Source organism: Pleuronectes platessa, chromosome 1 (assembly GCF_947347685.1).
Source record: "Pleuronectes platessa chromosome 1, fPlePla1.1, whole genome shotgun sequence".
Classification (NCBI taxonomy): Eukaryota; Metazoa; Chordata; class Actinopteri; order Pleuronectiformes; family Pleuronectidae; genus Pleuronectes; species Pleuronectes platessa.
Window position 1 is genome coordinate 22,721,157 of NC_070626.1, and position 13,604 is coordinate 22,734,760.

At 40.9% G+C, this 13,604-nt stretch overlaps 2 protein-coding genes across 3 annotated transcripts; both read left to right on the forward strand.

Moving 5' to 3' along the window:
* On the forward strand, positions 1–5,067 carry arl6 (ADP-ribosylation factor-like 6). Of its 2 annotated transcripts, none has more exons than XM_053418914.1 (8): positions 1–168; positions 1,337–1,490; positions 1,736–1,797; positions 1,898–1,966; positions 2,061–2,155; positions 2,316–2,445; positions 2,672–2,727; positions 3,170–5,067. In XM_053418914.1, exons 2-8 carry the CDS (start codon positions 1,371–1,373, stop codon positions 3,193–3,195), a joined length of 558 nt encoding a protein of 185 aa, XP_053274889.1. In that variant the 5' UTR covers positions 1–168; positions 1,337–1,370; the 3' UTR covers positions 3,196–5,067. The 2 variants fall into 2 exon arrangements, with proteins under 2 accessions (XP_053274889.1, XP_053274890.1); XM_053418915.1 differs by having other exon boundaries at positions 1,342–1,490.
* A 3,418-nt stretch (positions 5,068–8,485) lies between these two features.
* Positions 8,486–12,501, forward strand: LOC128440747 (high-affinity choline transporter 1-like). Its single transcript, XM_053423560.1, has 8 exons — positions 8,486–8,669; positions 8,922–9,035; positions 9,346–9,501; positions 9,622–9,770; positions 10,294–10,437; positions 10,585–10,738; positions 11,501–11,718; positions 11,827–12,501. Exons 1-8 carry the CDS (start codon positions 8,486–8,488, stop codon positions 12,499–12,501), a joined length of 1,794 nt encoding a protein of 597 aa, XP_053279535.1.
* The last annotated feature ends 1,103 nt before the right edge of the window (positions 12,502–13,604 follow it).

The following is a 13,604-nucleotide window of genomic DNA, read 5'->3' on the forward strand; positions in this document are numbered from 1 at the left end:
TCCCAGCAACAGCATGTAAATAACTCGGTGTGTTTCCCTCTTCGGACTGAAGCACGTGACCGAGGAGGAGAAATGAATGAGACGCGGGTTTGAACCTGGTTACTTGATGGACTAACCGGAGGGACGCGTTAAATCATCCAGAAAACACGACCCGAGGCCGAACTCCAGGTAAAACCCAGCTCCTACAGCACCGCGCCGTGAAGGATAGCACCAAGCTAACGTTAGCTACACCCCGCTAGCGTGTTAGCGTCAATTGTGATGCTAACACTGAAGTTTGAGGGTTTGACGTGTTTCCCTCGTCGTGTCTAATACTTGTCGCTTTATTTTAAAACCGACCACTTTATAAAATTGCCTCGGGGGGACTCGTACATGTGGGACACCGCTCAGGAAGCCGGAGGAGCTAACCGTTAGCTACTTAGCAACATTAACAACAAGAGATTAACCAAGACAGCGAGTGTTAATTACGTTACAACCCGGTAAGCATGTTAGCTTAAGCCAGCGGTTAGCAAATAAAAGTCTTCGGGTTAATGTCACCTGCTGGAAGCTGTGGTTAGCCTTTGCTCTGCGGCTAATGGAAGCACTTACACACAGGGTAGTGGTTTCAGGGGAGGAGGTGTGGGGATGGACACCTGTAGAGTCTCTGCCGAATCTACTGTGTTGTAAATAATGGTGACACACTGTGAGGAGGGAAATGTAACATGTTTGTTCATTAATGGTTGACATCATACTTGTGGATGTAGTGCATTTAGCATTGTATATAGAGACTAGCTATAGATTTACTGTTACTCTGTGTAATAATTTCATTTTTTGATTGTCTTTAGGTCTTGTTTATTATTACCTTTCCCCCTCTGTTAAGTTATTTGCCTTTTATATTTGCACATGGATCCAGAAGTAATGCAATTTAATTCTGCTGTGCAATTCTTGTTGTATGGCAATGACAATAAAATTCACTTTGACTAAATAAAGAGAGAGAGATAGAGTATGTTTGTGTCTTTATGGAAATATAAGAAAGACCTTATAACAATGTTTTACTTTAACATTGACACACTTTTCCAAACAAGATTTGTGCATAGCTTCAGCTGAGCACAAAATGCAATATGTGCAAATGTAAAACCCTATCTTTTTTTACGTGTAGATTTTTCACTTCATCTCTGAAAACCAAGATACAGGAAGTCAGTCAGGGCACTCATTTGACCTTTAGCATATTTGTAGATGTACAGTATGTGTTGATGGTCTGATCTTCCCAGGACTCCTTTAAAAATGCTCCCCCTGGTTAATCCATAAGAGAGGTGTTACAATGTGAATGCTATGGTTTTAATTGTGTTGTTTCTTGAAGCTCAGACAGACAGCTGATGGTTGCTGACTAGCCAATGGGGCTGTTTGACAGGTTGGCGGGATGGCTGGGGCTGAAGAAGGAGGTGAATGTTCTGTGTCTCGGTCTGGACAACAGCGGAAAGACCACGATCATCAACAAACTCAAGCCTTCCAATGTAAGTCTGTTTCTAGCATTACTAATGTGTGAAATGTTATTTATTCATTTATTACAAATGGGGCATTTCTCTATCATCCAGTTTAATAAGTGATTCCATGAATTAGAAACGGAGCACTTCCATACTCCACATCACTGCACCGTTTTTCTGTAATTATACTGTGTGCATACATCATAAAATAGTATGTTGCAACCTGTACTCCTAATTTAACCTGCTGCTGAGGAAACACTGCATTTGTCCTTCAGGCCCAGGCACAAGACATCGTCCCAACCATTGGTTTCAGCATAGAGAAGTTCAAGACCTCCAGGTATAGCTGTTTATGTCATTTTTCCATTTTTCCTTTTCCAGTTGTATTTGTTTGTCACAAATTAATATGCTCTCATTTCCTCTCTTCTCTCCACTCATAGTCTTTCCTTCACAGTGTTTGACATGTCAGGTCAAGGCAGGTACAGAAACCTATGGGAGCATTACTACAAGTGAGTGTGCAGATGGATAAAAAACAACAATCTTCTTTGCCATGTATAATGTAGATAAACATATCGACTTCTCAAATCACTTTGTTCTCCTCAGGGAAGGTCAGGCGATCATATTTGTCATTGATAGTGCAGACAAACTGAGGATGGTTGTTGCCAAAGAGGAACTGGACACATTACTGAATCATCCCGGTAAGTTCGATAACAGTTTGCATTTTGAACATGATCTTGCATAGGTTGAAACAGCTGTTTTATCTCCCTCCTGAGTTATAGCACAGTGTAAATTTAAGATAATGTGGCATCTTTGGGATAATTAACATACATTTTGTTTTTCTTCTGTGTTTCTCCACAGATATTAAACACAGGAGGATCCCCATCCTTTTCTTTGCAAACAAGATGGATGTCAGGGATGCTCTGTCGTCAGTCAAGGTCTCCCAGCTGCTCTGTTTGGAGAACATCAAAGACAAACCCTGGCACATCTGGTACGAACACACATCAACACCTATTTGCTTATTAATTAATTCCGGTGTCATTGAGGAAATGTGTGTATCACTGAGGAACTGTAGTCTGCTCTGAAATAAACTCTGCAGAGCGCTCACAGATTTATCTCATGTAACACAGTGATTATAAATAGAGGTTTGGTTTCTTTCACAGTGAAAATAGTAAGTTATGGCAAAATTCATAATGTATGTTGTTGATACGTTTCAGTGCCACAGATGCTCTGAAAGGAGAAGGTTTACAGGAGGGAGTCGACTGGTTGCAAGGTATGATGACAGTTCACATAAATGACAATAGTTTAGTTTGTAAGGCTGCATTCACGGTTAACACACATTTCCCTTTTGTCAAAAAGGGGGGGGGGGTTGTTTAATGAGGTGAGGAACCTTTATACAGGGGCAAAACTCAGTCTTTAATCTGAATTGTATTTAAACAAACAAGAACCCACCACATTTTTGGTCTGTTAAATTAACTAAAAAATGAATTTGACCTCTGAACATAATGATGGACTCATCAGTCGCCATTTTAAATGATTTCTTTGGGTCAGGATCATCAGGGCTTTTGTTTACATGACACTGTAGTGGGTTTTGATTAGTCTTCAGTCTGAGGCCAAAAGTCTGAGCCCACTTTCTCATTCACTTGAATTTGAATTTGTTTTAAGGTAACGTCATGTTTTGCTGATAAACTCTGTTCTTTCCATTTCTTTTCTAGATCAAATCAAAACATTGAGAACATGAAGGCCCGAGTGAAAACGCTTGAAGAAACACTATCTGTTAAAGTCATGTAAGATGTGTTGACCTTGTTTTCAGATGTACAGGAAGAGAGCAATGTTTTTAATAAGTTATTGAGGTGGTTCTTTGACGTGTTTGGTTCACTGGAACAATTAAAGCCCGTAATCTCATTTAGAACAACAAAATAAATAAAAATCCTGAATTAGTGAGAATCATACAAGTAGAGGAGTTAATTTTAGGCAAATTTCCATCAGTCTGAACAGCCATTTTCAAAGGAACAATAACTTTTAAACCTGCACTTCTATTTACATTATCACTCCCATTCCTTCAAACAACTGTTTAATATCTCCGTGTGTCAGGGATCATGATGGTCTTCAAAAAACTCAATGTGGTTGGTGCTGTCTTTAAGGAGCATGAAAACCTAGGATGTGTTGTAGAGAAGACAAACATGTTAGTTGCTGTGTTGATTTAGCTCTTACAATATCTCCCCCCCCCTGGCTGATAAATGGTACGTGCCAGCTTCCCAAAGAGAAGTGTGGCAGATTCAAACTGGCACTACATTATATCAGTGATGTAAACTGGGATGTCACATGTCATATCATTAGTAAAAGCATCTCTCCAGCTTATATGTAGAGCCGTCTCACTGTCACATGAAACTGTTTTCTATGGTTTATCCTTACTGCAGCTCAGACTTGATGCAGCTCTGCTCCTGTTTTATGAACATTGCTCTTTTTTTTTGTAGTTGTGAAAATATTTCATAATGTTAGCCAAGTAAATGTTTTCCGGGACGCAGTAGACTCTGTTGTAAATATTGTTACGTGTGGCCCAGTGACTATAAATAATATTTAACTTAGCTGGAACAAGTGATGAATGAATGTCAAGTTAGTTTGCCTGATTTTCAACTAGTTTTTATATTTGCCTTATTTCATTTTTCAAAGCAAAGAACTGTTTTCAAACAAAATGATTCTTATAGTTGACTCATAGTTAATTAAAGTATATTATATAGATAAAACATCTGCTCAGTCTCCTCATATTGCAAACTGTTGGTCCTCTCCTTTAGTCTCGGACCAAAAGCTGGATTTAATAAATGTACAGATCACAGAGTGCGTTGCTTCTGTTTCGTTCAAATGGCATTTGCCAAACTCCATCGCCTCAACCTCAGCCATATAGCAAATGGTCGTTATATCTGAATAGTCGTTATACTATTCAGTAATAGTCGTTATATCTGAAATAACTGAAAATGTGTGGAAGTAATAGCGATTGATTGTTTACATTCTGTAGTAACTTGTTCATGAATGTTTCATCTGTAAATCTCATTTGAATCCTACAGTTATCACAACTTGTAGAAAAAGCAACTTGTAAAACTCCCAAAATATTTTTTCCACCACAGACACTTGACACTGACCTGAGATATTAATATGAGGGTAAGATGGATGACAGGAGTTTTAACAGCCCTGTTCAGTATCCATGGTTCCAAATACAAACAGTAGAATGTACAACCTCAATGTATGAGGGTGGATTGGACATGATTGCGGTTTGATTTTTGAATTTAGTTCTGTGTGTTACTTTTATCCCATTCATATCAGACATGTATTTTTACACCACTGGGTGACAGCCAAGTCCTAAACATTCGACTCCTACTTGTACAGGCTTTAAAGGCGTTGGATTTTGAACGTGTTCTCTCTCTGTAATTGGAGAACATTTCAGAGTGGGGATTTTTCTTTTTCGTGTCCTCCAGACATTGTTTTTAAAAACAAGGAGCACAAGTTCCCTTTAGCTGTAGATTGTTCCCTCACAATGTTCCATCACATGAGCTGTGTGTATTTTGATTATTACACTGAATGTGCAATAAAGAATAAATGCAGTCCAAATATGAAATCATGTCTTGTGTTTCCTGAGGTGCGAAAAATAATCTCTCTGTCTGTCTCTCTCTGTCTCTCTCTGTCTCTCTCTGTCTCTCTCTCTCTCTCTCTCTCTCTCTCTCTCTCTCTCTCTCTCTCTCTCTCTCCCTGTCTCTCTCTCAAACATCTTGAGCGCTGCCAGCAACAGCTGCTCATTAGACCTCAAGTTCTCGGGGCCCTGAACAGTTTACTTGGTCGAACATAAACATTCAATTACACAGGTTCTGAGGTTTGTGTTGTTGTGTTGTGCAGCACACGCTTCATTTTGTGAAGTGTTGTTTGTATATAATATATATTTTATATAATGACATGATTGTGGTCATCGTGAACGTGGCTGGTTTCAAACCTGCAGAGGCTCAGCTTCAGTGTTTGGTTTGAAAAGGTGTCATGGTCATGTGGCAACCATCTGTCAAACCATATTGCCCGTTGTCATCTGGAGGTTTTAGCTTTTGGCACCAGTGTAGCACAGAATCACTCGTCTGATGTCAAAAATAATTACATTAAAAGTCAGTGATATTCTAATTATTCAAATGTTTCAAATGAGCTGTGGGGCTTTTCTCTCTTTATTTGTATGTTTATGTTAATTTCAATAGTAATAGTCTTTACACACAGTTGACCCCTTCAAGCTGAGTCAAATAAAGTTGTAACCAAAATAAATAATATGGATATAGTAAGAATTAAACAATATTTATGAATATATACCTTAAACCAAATATCATCACCCTCTTAAAGTAATGGCACAAGTCATTTGTTCAGGTTTTTCACAAAACACAAAAGCATTAACCAAATATTGAATATATGATTTTTTTAATAATTAATAATTTCACTCAAAAAGATGATGACAATAGATGACTATTGACATTCTAATAACAACATCTGTCAATTATGTAAAATGACAGACAAAGTATTTATATGTTTGACCTTGATCTCCTTGAGTTCTGGATGGTCGCAGATCACACCTCAGGAGGACTCATCACAGGATGGGGTATAGTCTGGATCGCTTATGACATCATCAGCATCAGATATCTCCTCTTAATGGTGTGGATGTCTTCTTGGCATCTTCAACAACATCAACAGGAGTGTTTAAGGTATTGTCTGCTCCATCTGAAACGGAGTCTTGGCCTGGTACCTGCTGCTTCATCTCTTCAACGACTGCCTCATTGTCATTTTCAGTGGATGAGGCCTGATCGGTACCAGAATTGTCAAGTGCATCTCCTACCAAAGAGGACAAAAACATTTCAACCCTGTGAGGTGTACAGGTATTCAAATCTTTCATAATTAGATCATGTAATGTGGAAAAAATAAGACTAATAACTAGATGAAATACAAAAAAGAGTTTATAACAGAAAGCGTATCACTTGTAACAGCCACAGATTCATAGAATCACATGATCTGTTCAACGGAGGATCTAGGCGATTTTACCAGAGGTGGCCAGCATCATGAGAAGAGGATTTTGTCCAAAAACGACGTAGGCCATTATTTTAGAAAGATGGCGATAAACCAGAGACACATTTGCATCCGTTCGTGTTGCTGAAACTGTTCTGCTGCCTTGCCAAAAGGGGGCGCAGTTTAAAATAAACTTGACTCCCTCGCACCTGGTGTGTGTGACTAAACCTCGACTTCAGCAAATAACGACCGTGTATTTTCTTCCACGGTGAGTTTGTGTGTCTTCCAGTTTTTTTCTTCTTCTTTAAGTCAGACGGTTTCATTATATGTGCGCTCTGCTCTTCAGGATCCATCCTAATTGGGGATCCTGTCAGTTTTGACAGCAGCAGCAGCAGATTAAAGGTGTTCAGGCAGCAGAGGCCCCTTAAGTGGACACAGTTCATTGATATGTATCCGCAAGTGAAAGTGGCAGATACAGTTCACTTAAATGGTGTCTAATTGCTCGGAGGAATAAGGAGCATTTCAGTCTAAGAATTCAGGCTCAAGCCTCAGAAAACGTTGGTATAGGTTATTTAATAATAAACCCATGGGAGTCGGAGCTGCTTGGAAATGCATCTAAAGAGAAACAATCTATTAGTATTTCAAGTAGTTAAGCTTTACTGTTCTTTATTTTAATTGGCGCATCTTGTCACATGTTTCTCCTGCGCAATGAGAGGAGCGCGTCAAGGTTTCTCATCCTCTTCAGGCGCGCAACACCAGCTCATGTTGGTGCAAAGTTAATTGCGCTTGTAAGGTAAAATGCCGACTGAGGGAGAGTGACAGCGGATAAAAGGCCACGTGAAGTATGGCTGCGTAATTAGACGGCTGTTACGCACTGAGTCTGAAGGAGCCGGAGCCACAAATCATTGATTATCTGATGCGTAAAAATGCAACGTTGATATTAAAATTCATCTCGTGTAATTCCGTGATTGAGTTGTTAAAAAAAACAAAACAGCGAGATGTCCATATCCATCTCAGTAAAGGAATCTCTCTCACCCTCCTCCAGTCACATAAACCGGAGCTCTGACGCGTTCCCATGCGCGCTGCTCGTTTGGTTCCTCTGACGTGCGTCTCGGTTCCTCTGACGGCACCTGCGCCCTTATAAGCCTCGGTAAGTCACCCAAGAGACCGGGTTTCATGTGACTGGTCCTCACGGCGCAGACAGGCTCTTCATAAACCCCGCGGCTGTTCTGATCGCCCTTCTCCGCCTCAGGTCCCCCACCACATGACACCAGAATCACTTGAGGTAAGTTTTACATGTGTATTTCAAGTTTTCTTTATTTTGTCATCTCTTTTTCTATATGGTTTACTAAATAGTATTTTTTTCCGCGTTTATATCAGGCAACAATCTACAGGGAGGTCATATTTGTACCTGAAAGCTGTGCGTAATTTGAATTTTGCGCATGTGTCCGGACAGAGAGACATGTGGAGAAACTGAATATAAAGGACAGATTTAACGAAAAAACACAGCTGCATTCATTTAAAAACAATTCCGTCATATTTCTAGAGTTTATTCTTAAATATTTACGACGTTATTTTGTATTACGAAGCCAACGTGTGGCACTTACTGTAGTACTTTCCATAAAAGAAGAGAAAAACGACAAAATCGAGCCTCCTGTCTTGTTTTAATCAATATATTCTCTTTACTTAAAATGATCGGATCAACGATCACCACAAATGAAATGAACCGAGTTGAAAGTCATATCATGGCGTCAAGGAATAGCATCACCTTGCAGCTTTATTTCTTCCAAGAGCGCATGAAATCTTCTAAATCAACAGAGTGCAATGTTTCTGTTTTTCAAATCAGTAAATATTGTTACACGCTACTTATAACTTAGAAATAAATCTGTCCAAATGCAGTAGTACTGAAATCTCAATTGATTTATTTTACTTTTAAATCTGATCTTTTCCTCCTTGCGTCCAAGCAGGTCTCCATGCCTGCCCGTTCCTAGCGGAAGACCGGCGCGACAATGACCATCCATGTAGAGGGGCTGGTGGCGATCGCGATCTTCTATCTACTCATCCTGGCCGTGGGCATCTGGGCGGCATGGAAGAACAAGCACTCCGGGGAAGCGGAGGGCACCGACCGAAGCGAGACCATCATGGTCGGCGGGAGGGACATCGGATTATTCGTCGGTGGATTTACCATGACAGGTGAATTTATCCCAAACTCTGGCGTCATGTTTCTACAAGAATAACTTTAACTCCTTTTAACTTGGAAAATCTGGTGATTTTAATTCAGTCTCATACTCGTATCAGGATTTAGAAAGTGAAATATGTCACATGTTTTCCTTATGGAAGAAAACAAAACTATACGAATGAATGTAATAGTTGAATACAATATTAAAGTGATGTGATACTTTAATCAGATTTTCTCGAGTTGTGACCTTGTGTTGTGGTTTTCAGCCACCTGGGTTGGAGGAGGATACATCAATGGCACAGCTGAGTCTGTGTATCTGCCAGATTCTGGTCTGGCCTGGGCACAGGCTCCCTTTGGATACGCCCTCAGTCTGGTTGTGGGTGAGTGATGCTATGGATTTATACTTAATGTATTTGCATATACATATCCACACATTCATTCTTGTGGACCAGATATCTGTTTGAAGTGATGTGAATTGGATTCTCTTTTCATCCTTCATCTTTAACTCTGTTCAGAGCAATCCTTTTGAATCTTGTGGCCCCCATTTGTTCAAAAATACGTATTTTTGTGGTTTTGTTCATATATATTAACCATAAATATCTGCTAGAAACAGCTCTTCTGACTTATAGCCCCCTCAGGGGCTGTGGAGCGTCACTATGTAATCTCAGACTTGTGCACCCTGTGTCCCAGGTGGTCTCTTCTTCGCCAAGCCCATGCGCTCACGAGGTTACGTCACCATGCTGGACCCGTTCCAGCAGATCTACGGAAAACGCATGGGAGGCCTCCTCTTCATCCCTGCACTCATGGGTGAGATCTTCTGGTCGGCCGCCATCTTGTCCGCTCTGGGTAAGTTCACAGCTCCACCTTGCTTGTTGAAGTGGATGGAATCTAAGGGCCTAAATCCACTGTTTCTTATTTGGCCTCGTTCACAACAACTGTCCATCTGGTTTCTCCGCAACCTTCTAGGAGCTACCCTGAGTGTCATTGTGGACATCAACATCAAGATGTCGGTGGTTATCTCAGCGCTCATTGCGATCTTCTACACCCTGGTGGGGGGGCTGTACTCAGTGGCCTACACTGATGTCGTGCAGCTCTTCTGCATCTTTATCGGCCTGGTAGGTTCATGTCGAGCTGAGGGGAAAAGTAAATCACTGCATCCAGTGCTTCTGAGTAGATTGTCATTTCATGTTATCGTTTTAAAATATGTCAAATCACATCTTACGGTGAGAAATTGGCACAATACCGTGAAAATGCAAAGAATTCTCTGCATAAAATCTAGAAATTATCACAAACAAATAAGGTGAAATTGTTCATTTTACACTCATTTTAATATGATGCTTGCTTATTTTGTTTTCATTATTCAAATCCTCTGAATCAAATGTCTCTGCACTTTAATCTGAATTTTGAGATAACTCACTACATGGGATAACATATTGTATATAACACATTGTGTTATCGTTTGGATTTTTGCTATATGCCAGTGGACTTACTCGACATGTACACATCTACATCCTGCTCCATGTTTCTTCTGGGATCAATAATGTTTGATCTTATTTTATCTTCGGAGCATGAGATCCAGTGTTTAGTGATATCCAATGAGCCTTTGATTGGATCCTTCTTGTTTCTGCTCGTCCACAGTGGATCAGCGTCCCCTTTGCTTTGACCAACCCTGCGGTGACAGACATCAGCATCACTGCAGTGAAGCAGGTGTACCAGGCGCCCTGGATAGGCAGCATCCGCAAGAGCGACAGCTGGGTCTGGATCGACAACTTCTGCCTCCTGGTACGGAGACCGCGACTGGTCCATCCCTCTTTTCATCAGATCCATCAGATATCTGTGATTTTGAGTCAAATCACATTGACCTGACGTGTTTATTTTGAACTTCAGTTTCTTTGAATGCTCTTCAGTGGTCTACCATTGTTTCTGCAGATGCTCGGAGGAATACCGTGGCAGGTGTATTTCCAGAGAGTCCTGTCTGCCTCCTCGGCCACGTACGCCCAGGTCCTCTCCTTCATAGCTGCATTCGGGTGCCTCGTCATGGCTGTGCCCTCTGTTCTCATCGGAGCCATCGGGGCCTCCACAGGTTAGAGAGCTCACATCAGTGTGTGTGCTGTGTGTGTGTCTGTGTGTGTGTGTAGGGGGGGGCATGTTGCCCTTAGATCTGAGATTGGCTGGTAAATAGCAGCTAGTTCGCCTCATCCATAATGAAGCAGCCGTCCATTTAATAACCACACTGCTTGTGTAAATATTACATTAGAAGGAAGCAAGGGACCAAATTAGAGGTTTGATCTCCAGATTTTTAGTCAGCAAATGTCTGAGTGAACAACTGAACACACAACTTTGTTTTTATCCTAAAACTCAAATAAGAGTTATCGTCTCAAACTTAAAAAGACTGAAGGGAAACTTAACCTGACATTGCAACCGTGATATCTTCATTTTATAATTATATAAGATCTTATCTATTTGAGCCTCAGAGTTTGATTAAGAGGTTTAATGAGCCAAGATTTAAGAAAACAGAGGAACAAAATTATTTCCATTGCTCACATATGTTGTTTTCTAATGCCTTTACATGTTTGCTGCAGTTTCAATGTGATATGCCCAAATTTTATACTGATAATAAGTAACCTATGGCTTAAAAATGTATTACTATTCATTGTATATTTTAACAAATGTTTAATTTAAGATCAGCTAGATTTCTGAGAAATCTGAAAAAGTAAGAGTCCCTGAATTGCTTATATCCGTACTGTCAATATCGGAATAACCCTAACCCTAACCCTAACCCTAACCCTAAACCTAACCCAATATCGGATGTGTTAAATGTTTGTTATATCTCTCCCTCGCTCAGACTGGAACCAGACATCATATGGAGCCATACCTCCCATAGAGAAGGAGGAAGCAGACATGATTCTGCCCATCGTGCTCCAACACCTTTGTCCACCATTTGTCTCTTTCTTCGGCCTGGGTGCGGTTTCTGCTGCCGTCATGTCCTCCGCCGACTCCTCCATCCTCTCAGCGAGCTCCATGTTTGCGAGGAACATCTACCAGATGACCTTCAGACAGTCAGTGAGTACACGTGTGTGATATAATATACTAGCCCAAGTCAGTTTTCTGGTTATTTGATCTGTGAAAACCTCCCTCGCTTTTCCAATCTTCTCTATTTTTCTCATGCAGGCTTCTGACCGTGAGATAGTGTGGGTGATGCGTATCACCATCTTTGTGTTCGGTGGCCTCGCCACAGTGATGGCGCTCGTAACTGGGACAGTGTACGGCCTCTGGTACCTGAGCTCAGACCTGGTGTACGTCATCATCTTCCCGCAGCTGATCAGCGTGCTCTTCGTCAAAGGCACCAACACGTACGGCTCGGTGGCCGGCTACCTGTTCGGCATGGTGCTGCGTATAGGTGGAGGCGAGCCCTACCTGCATCTGCCTCCTTTCATCTATTACCCCGGCTGGACCATTGAGAACCGGATTCACCAACTGACGGGAGAAAGTGAGGAATTTGTCATTCAGAAGTTTCCCTTCAAAACCATTTCCATGGTCGCCTCTTTTCTGGGCAACGTGGCCGTCTCCTACCTGGCCAAGTACCTGTTTGAGAGCGGCAAGATTTCACACAAATACGACTTCCTCGACGCGGTGGTGTCCAAGCACAGCGGGGAGATTATGGACAAGACCACGCTTGTGACTCGGAGCAACAACATCGGGCTCTCAGAGATGGCGTCCGTGAAGCCTCGCCTGAGCGTGACCTTGGCCGCGGCCTTCACGCGCCGTGACACAATGCCAAAAGAGATGGTGGAGGAGGAGGAGGAGGAGGAGTCCAGCCCAGACACCTCCCACCACGATGAATAATGACAAACCTGGAATGTGAATTTAAAAAAAAAATGATGATGTGACTGAAACTGACAGAGAACTGGTCACTCCATCAAAAACAGAACAAGCGGACATCTTACCTTTGATCAACAAAGGAGCAAATCCTGCTCGTGGTGACTGGATAACAGCCAGACGTCAGGATCTAGATATGTAGCGTAGCGGCTTGCTGATTGTCCAGTCATAAAGCTGTCTTCCTGTGAAGTACATCTCACACACACACTCGTGTAGTTCTTTAAGATATCGGGCTCTTCTTTCTTCATCTAGTATGAAGACACACTGTTAAGAGATGTGTTTTTTTTTTTTTTTTTTTTTTTTTTTTACTCACTGAAGACAACTGCAGTAAGAGAAGCTGAAAGATCTGTGAAATATTAAAAAACGACTGGAACTTTATGAGAAAAGACTGACAGCACAATTGAAGAAGTGTATACTATTATTTAAAAGCAATACCACATATACACAATTTTAACATGTGTACAACAATTGTCATAAAAGTCTGATTGTGAGTAAGTGGAAGTAAAATGGAGGAAAAAATGAAAAACAGGATATTTTATCGCTTTAATGTGTCATATCAAATCGTTTAAATGTGAAACTTACTTCCCAATTGTAACACTGAGACACTTGGGTTTTGATCCATTGATTAATTAACACATGAAATAAACTTAAACATCATAAAACCAAGAAGCTCATTTTGTTTGACGCAGCTTTCACAGGCGATCATGTCTCTCATCAATTCTTCCTGTAAAACACGTTATATATCTGTGAATCAAAGAAAGGAACAATCTATTTATCATGCCAGGTAGAAAATAAAGCTAATATCCCATCTGTAATGTCAACACTTTAATCAGTGAACATTTGTATTTTAAAAATTATCTTGTATTCATCTGCCTTAACGACGTTCAGAAGTAGAGATCCACGGCTCCGACTGGACTCTGGTCAGACTGACGCGAACAAAGACTTGAATATGAATGTAACCTCTAGAGAAGATTATTATATCATGTAGTGTATTTGGACAAAATGTTTGTGTATTTGTTTCGTTTGTGATCTGCAAAGTCGAGCAGTAACTGTTGTTATCAGCAGCTTGC

What these genes read in the sequence shown, in the direction of transcription:
- LOC128440747 (XM_053423560.1), top strand. Translation starts at nt 8,486, where the DNA reads ATGACCATCCATGTAGAGGGGCTGGTGGCGATCGCGATCTTCTATCTA. An exon ending in CGCCCTCAGTCTGGTTGTGG is followed by an intron (nt 9,036 to 9,345) that starts GTGAGTGATGCT and finishes CCTGTGTCCCAG; the next exon opens with GTGGTCTCTTCTTCGCCAAG. An exon ending in CGCCATCTTGTCCGCTCTGG is followed by an intron (nt 9,502 to 9,621) that starts GTAAGTTCACAG and finishes GCAACCTTCTAG; the next exon opens with GAGCTACCCTGAGTGTCATT.
- arl6 (XM_053418914.1), top strand. Translation starts at nt 1,371, where the DNA reads ATGGGGCTGTTTGACAGGTTGGCGGGATGGCTGGGGCTGAAGAAGGAG. An exon ending in ACAAACTCAAGCCTTCCAAT is followed by an intron (nt 1,491 to 1,735) that starts GTAAGTCTGTTT and finishes TTTGTCCTTCAG; the next exon opens with GCCCAGGCACAAGACATCGT. An exon ending in GAGAAGTTCAAGACCTCCAG is followed by an intron (nt 1,798 to 1,897) that starts GTATAGCTGTTT and finishes CTCCACTCATAG; the next exon opens with TCTTTCCTTCACAGTGTTTG.